The sequence below is a fragment of the Echinococcus granulosus genome, assembly GCF_000524195.1.
Source record: "Echinococcus granulosus chromosome Unknown EG_S00168, whole genome shotgun sequence".
Taxonomy (NCBI): Eukaryota; Metazoa; Platyhelminthes; class Cestoda; order Cyclophyllidea; family Taeniidae; genus Echinococcus; species Echinococcus granulosus.
In genome coordinates, this window is record NW_020170548.1 from 135,480 (window position 1) to 141,817 (window position 6,338).

Consider the following 6,338-nt stretch of genomic DNA (forward strand, 5'->3'; position numbering starts at 1 on the left):
ACATTTCCTCCAAGCCCGAAGTGATTGCCACCATTTCGTGGCATTAACTTTGGTAAATCACACGACTGCGGACAAAGTGGAGGAGAAGACGCAGCTGGGAACATGCAAGTGGGACAAAACGAGAGGTGTGTAGGGCTGCATTGGGCTGTTTTCCTCTAGAGGCACTATAATTAAACATGGAACTTGTAGCCAGCTTGCCCCTCTTTGGGTAAAGGACGCGTTGACGCCAATTTCGGTACCACTTATTCCAATTAATGGAATGCTTCAAGTAGTCTTTTCCAACCTTCTTTGGTCGTTTGAAATCACTCACTATAAATTATTCCTATAAATGCGAGCATCCCAGTGGACGACGTATCCGCTCTGGCATCACTGCAAAACATATTTCGCCGAGCTCTAAGTCCCCCCTAATAGAGACGCTTCTTGAGCTAAAAACTCGCCAGAATTTGTTCAATTTATAAAGTCACGTTTCGCTTTGTTTTGTGACAGAGTAAGTCCAACTGGACACTTCACGTATTTGTGAGACGAAAGATGCAAAAGCTCCTGCACCAGAGATGTTTAGATCTGTGTTTAAAATTCACGGATAAATTAGAATAATTTTAAAGTGCCATGCAAGAGGTGCTCCACCATTTTCCAAAAAAATTTTCATTAACGGCACATTACCTAACTAAAACAGTCTGGTGGTGAATGAATTTACCGGTAATTACATAAGCAAGCAAAGCAAACCCCCTACAATGAGAAGCAAATTCATCTTAAGTAAATATGCCATAAAATTTGTGCAAAAATTACTCATCGGGATTCATGTAATATCTATTGGGTATCTTTGAAATCTAACAAGAAATTTGCTCATTTGCCTCACACATGAATCAAAAACGCAGCGGTCAAACCAAAAGGTCGGGAATTTGGTTTGATGCTTAGACTTAGGGCATAAAGACACTTCTATGGCATTAAAACTCACCAGTTGTGCTGGTCCGAGTTCCAAAAAATGCATTTGCCATTGTGGCGACCTTTCGCCGCCCACTTCGTACTCAAAGCAAGTCAGTGAGTGGGAGGCCACGCTCCATCTGCCATTTGTTCAACAAGTGCTGCACCGTGATTGGTCGGTTGAACAACCAGTCAGCTTCGCAGCCGCGAGATGTCAAGGTTTGAGGTCTGCAACAAGTGGGCATGAGCGTAGTGACATCAATCGGGAGAATGGCGTTTTCGACACTGGTGTGTCATTGACTCGAGAACTGTGAACAAATCAGAAGTTGGGCGTTTCCGCCAACGTCCCTTATGGAAATAAGATTATTTGGGGATAATGATCGACTCAGATGCCGAGCAGCAGTTTCTTGAATTATTCTCGGCTGCATGCCTTGGGACGAACACTCCAAGCAGTCCTGGTACACATCTCTCCCCTAAAACTGGTAAAAACACGGAAAGAGCGTCCGAGGCAGACCATATCTTTGGTAGCAATAATGAGAGTGATGGTAACTCGGGCCTCAGGAATTGCGGTCACCCATTGACGCAACCCACTTCTTATAATTTTATCGGGAATGCAGCTTCGGCATATTTATCAAGGAAATCTGGAAATTCATGGCCTTCCTTGTCAAAGTCCCCATTTGGCACAGTGCAGCATTCAACGCCTCTGCGATGGACAAACATAGCATGCTATCCTCGAATCCGACAAGCACTTACTTTCCAAAATCGCCCAGTTGTGTGACTGATCGTGACCACCGGTTCAGCCAAACCATATTTGCTCCCTGGCAAGTCCATTGTAGAACAGGTCGCACAACCATTGGACGGCCAAGACCGTGCGTTCCACCCTCTGACTGAATGCTCACAAGAATAACCTCTGTGATGGTGGGCTGGGTGCTACCACAACCAAGTTAGTTAATTTGTACCAGACAAATGTGCACCTGAAGAATTTCGTGCATGCAAGTGTCATCGTATTTTGTGTGTCTTCACTCGTTCGCAGGTGATCCCATCATCACATAGCACTGGCGTGTGGCGCCTTGACACAGGGTATAGAGGATGCACTGACTCACGGCATATGCGTCGACACCATTTCCATTCCTGGGGATTGTGTCGCAAAGGCAGCATGTGCATTCACTCTATGCCCGCAAGATTAAATGCCCATACTGATTCCAGGGAATAACCTAATCTATCGGAATAATCTAACATTTTGACTGTGCTGAGGCTGAACAATAGAGGACGACTTTAACATGACAGGCAAATAGCCAACTTCAACGGAACAGTGTGCCTTCAGAGCTTCGATCTGGGATTAAGGCGGCTGAAAAGAGTCTGGCCATTCAATGCGAAATGTGTCCCTAACTTAGTGCCGCATTCTACCCTTCGGTGTCGGTCAAGTGTTATAGCCTGTCTTGACAGCCATCATTAGCCAAATGAATTAATCATTTTAAATCTTTATGGGTGAGTGTGCTCACCCTCCCTCACCCTCACTTGGCTTAAATGAGACCGCCATACAGTAGTGTATAACAGAGTTGACGGTCACTAATTAGCGTAGAGGTGTCGTCGAAGAGCTTACAACATTCCAATGCCCCATTTCTGATTACCAAGTGCTTGTAGTCTGCTGTAGTTACGATTAACCGTGCGTCCTTCTGCCGGGTTCAAGCGAAACCTCATCTGCAGTCTAAAGTAGCACTGCATAGAATGCTCTACAACACGACAGGGAGCGCATTTCATGCCTTTCACACCATCGGGGCCTCGTCACGGTAACCACCCTAGCCGACTCAATACATTCAAAACCCACGTTTTGCCTCAACAACGCTTGAATGACTGCCCTCTATTGACTTTCCCGAGAAGAATTGTGTTTATTCAATGACACAGCTACTAGGGGACATATCACCACCTATACCTTGTATATGCCCTATCTACTTGGCGTGCACTCCTCATACCTCCGAAACATGCAGGGCAATTGCTGCCCAACAAGCTCATGGAATCAAGAAAATCAATCGAGGCGGTTTCGAAGGACTGGATAGAGGGAAAGAGGGGCTTGTGCGCATTTCGCGGAACGACGCTACTTCCCCCACACAGCCGTCACCAACCAGGAATGGGTAGTCGAAAGCTCTCCTCATCAGTCGTGCACCTCGACTTCCGTACCTGAACCTCAGGGCAAACCCATCTACGCCACGTCGTGTTGAGGATCATGGCCAAATATGCCCATGTCGATGTCTGCTGCTATCAAAACCATGTCACATTATAGGGACTGAAGAGGCCTTATGTCAAATTCTAGGACTAGTTTTGTAATTCACTTAATCTACTATTTGTGATCTGCTAGAACGGATTTTACGAAAAGATTTGGTGGTATTTTAAACGGGCAGGAATCTGACTAACGCCGTTGCTCAAAGGAGTACGGAAATCGGCTGCTTTTTAACTGTTATAATACTGCTTATTTCAAACCTATTTAGCAGCTCACAAAGGTGTGCGTTATTTTGAGTGAAAAAGTGGGCAAAATAGTAGAAGTAACGTAAATGGCGGGTTGACTTTGTGAACAACATTACCAAATTCAGGCTTGTGACAGATTGTGCGAAAACTTCGATTTGCAATGCAGATACTTTGCACAAACTGACATAAGGTGAGGATTTTGTCTATTGTGTTCTTCCTTTATTGGAAATATTTCCAATCTTTAGTATTTCATGAGGCCCCACGCCTGAAAGCACTATCAATTACCGAACTTACAGTTCAACACTAGAAAAACAGCAATATGGAACTAATTATAAGCTTCTTCTCTGCACGGGAGAATAATGACTCACGTATTAATACAAATAGTTCATCCGTTGTTGGTATACAGGTTTTAACTACCTGATTTTGTCAGTTAAATTCTCACCAGATGTTATATGTTCATGCCATATGTATTTGCATTGTATTTATTCGCCTCCCGGACGCCTTAACCTATCACAATTTACGACCGGTATGCAGAGTGAAATCGCTATTAATTGTAAATTTGATGAGATGCCTAACATCATCCACATTATCGCGAGACTGAGCCTGAACTGACCTTCAGGGTCACTGTTAGCGTGCAGTTTGGAAGACTTGGGCGATTACAGATTCTCAGTTGCAAATTTGCTTACACCATAAAGAGTCCTTCCAAAAGTGCCAAACATGACAGGACTGGTAAAGAGTACTGCAATGGAGGTTTCGCTTCAATCAAATTGACAGTTTTTGCCTTTCTCTCCAATTTTTGTAAATTATGCGCTTTCTGCTGTTCACTCCTCTCCGATTTTCCTCTTGGCAGGTATAAACGACGTGGCTACTTTTTAGGTGTACTATATGGGAACATCACTATCAGACTTGTGGGACTCCTTGAGGTTCCCCACATGTTGACAAAATTCGAACCCCTTGCTAATTCGACCGATTGTCACCGTTGCTCCCATGATCCTCCCGAAGTGGTCACTTCTTGCTGAGGATGGCGAAGATTCCTTCTATGCCGGGTGTTCCAGACGCGTTTAGCCTGTTATTTTTTCCTTTTCTCTATTGTCCCGGCGATAATTACAACGACCAGCCTGCTTTTCTAGTTTCGTCAAACCCATCAGAAAAAGGGAAGCTTACAGTCTCGGATGAAAGCATATTCGCCTCTGCCTTGTAGGTCCCTTATTTTTATCCATTACTAACATTGATTTTAGAAATGAGGACAAAGGGGAGATCTGTATCGCCTACCTTGTCGAAATTGGTGGAGGTTGTGATGTGTGTTACCTCAAAAGGTTTGGTTAAACGGAAGTCCACGTATGAGACGCTGAATAGAGTGGAAGTGAAATTGGATCTACGAAACGGCTTTGGCTAACATTCACAGTAAGTTCTCCATAGTTCTGCATTAAATTGGACATTCTGCTGCTAATGCGAGTGTGTAGCGCGACATGTAGGTGTGCGACTGCGGTGGTGATTTGTTTTTGCCTATATAAATCTAGCAAACAGGGAAGAGAGGCCGATGAATTTGTTTTCCTTTTATCGAGGACAATCAATATGACTGCTATTGCCGCCGAATTCGTTCAAAGTCCGATTCTAATTAAGTTACCTTCATTTCGTTGACCAGATATGGTTGCCAATGGTAGCCCCAATCGAACGTCTCCACGGTTTACTCACGTTCGGATGACTTGAGATAAGTAGATGCACACTTTCCACTACATGGTTACCTAATTTTCAGTTCTGATCTCTATTCTGTACAACCTTCAGCTTAGTAGGTGGCTTTTTAGAAGTGCGGTGAATTGGTGGAGAATGACGACGTGGATGTGTGGATAGTCAGATGGTGGGATGAATGGCTTTGTGGTTGGGTGGACGTATTCGGCATGGAGAAGTGTGCATAGTGCGGATGCATGTTAGGTGGGTGAATAAAATAAATGAGTGCGAGATTGAGGAGTGGGTGAATAGTTTGCAAACAGAGGAACAAACCTGAAGTAAATCATTGGATCCGAGATGGATTGGTGGATCTTGAAATGGTGGATGGGAAGGAGATAATGTAATTGTTTCCCTTTCTGTTTTTTGAGGAGTTTGTCACGATGCTTCAGACGCCAACCGATACAACAAACCCAAAGAGCTCCAAACTGGACGAACTGATGACTTCCGTTTAATCGGCCAGCGATGAGAGTGACCTCGACGAAAGTGTGTAGTTGAGTGTGGACCTTCTGACCTTCTATCCTGCTGCTATGTTCACATTGGAGACATTTGAGAAGGCGAGTTGTCTTAATCGGTGGATTGCATGCCATCTTCTCACTGGGTAACAACTGGATGGACGCCCGAAATTTGCACAGGCCGTTAGACGACGCACTGAGAGTCGATTGAAGATTGGAGGACTGTGAAAGGTTAGGTGACATCTACTATTTTTATCGAGTAAATGCATTGCTTTGTGATGCACTTTTGATAAGGTCGGGGGAATGCATGGATGGATGGATGGGATGAGATGGGATGGATGAAGGTATGTAGATTTCGTAGGCGGATAGTTGAGGAGGCGTAGATGCATGCGTGGTCAAAAGACAGGTGGAATCAGATTTGATCGTTTGAATGTCAATGGGTTGTGTTGTGTCTCCTGTGGAAGATAAACAGAAAGTGGTAGAGGCGTAAAGATTGAATGACCAGTGACAGGGCGGCTTAGACGTGTTTGCTAGGTCCTTAATGGAGTGCATGTAGTGTTCAAGTGCAAAGTGGACTCGAGATAAATAAAGGGCATCAAACCTACCTTAGGAGTTGTTTACGTCCGTGAGGCTTGGGCCAAATAATCCCGAAGCGCCTAGGGCGCACGTTTTGCCTTTTTACCGGAGAAATGTTTCTTATTCAACTTAAAGTCGGGCTGTGCGTCAGTCAGGCGTTTAAAGGGCTAAAATGTTCGGGGAAGTGACTGCTGTGAT

At 44.5% G+C, this 6,338-nt stretch overlaps 1 protein-coding gene across 1 annotated transcript in view; it reads right to left on the reverse strand. All coding sequences in view use genetic code 11, as the record gives it.

Annotated features, from left to right (window-relative positions):
• The window catches only part of EGR_09811 (hypothetical protein), a gene marked incomplete at both ends in the record, with an annotated part of 14,449 nt that extends 8,750 nt beyond the window's left edge, over nucleotides 1–5,699 (reverse strand). Inside the window, 2 exons of the mRNA XM_024499060.1 lie at nucleotides 3,484–3,601; nucleotides 5,386–5,699. Of these exons, the coding sequence (XP_024346539.1) occupies nucleotides 3,484–3,601; nucleotides 5,386–5,699 (432 nt within the window). The remainder of the gene's footprint in view (nucleotides 1–3,483; nucleotides 3,602–5,385) is intronic.
• Nucleotides 5,700–6,338: the final 639 nt, after the last annotated feature.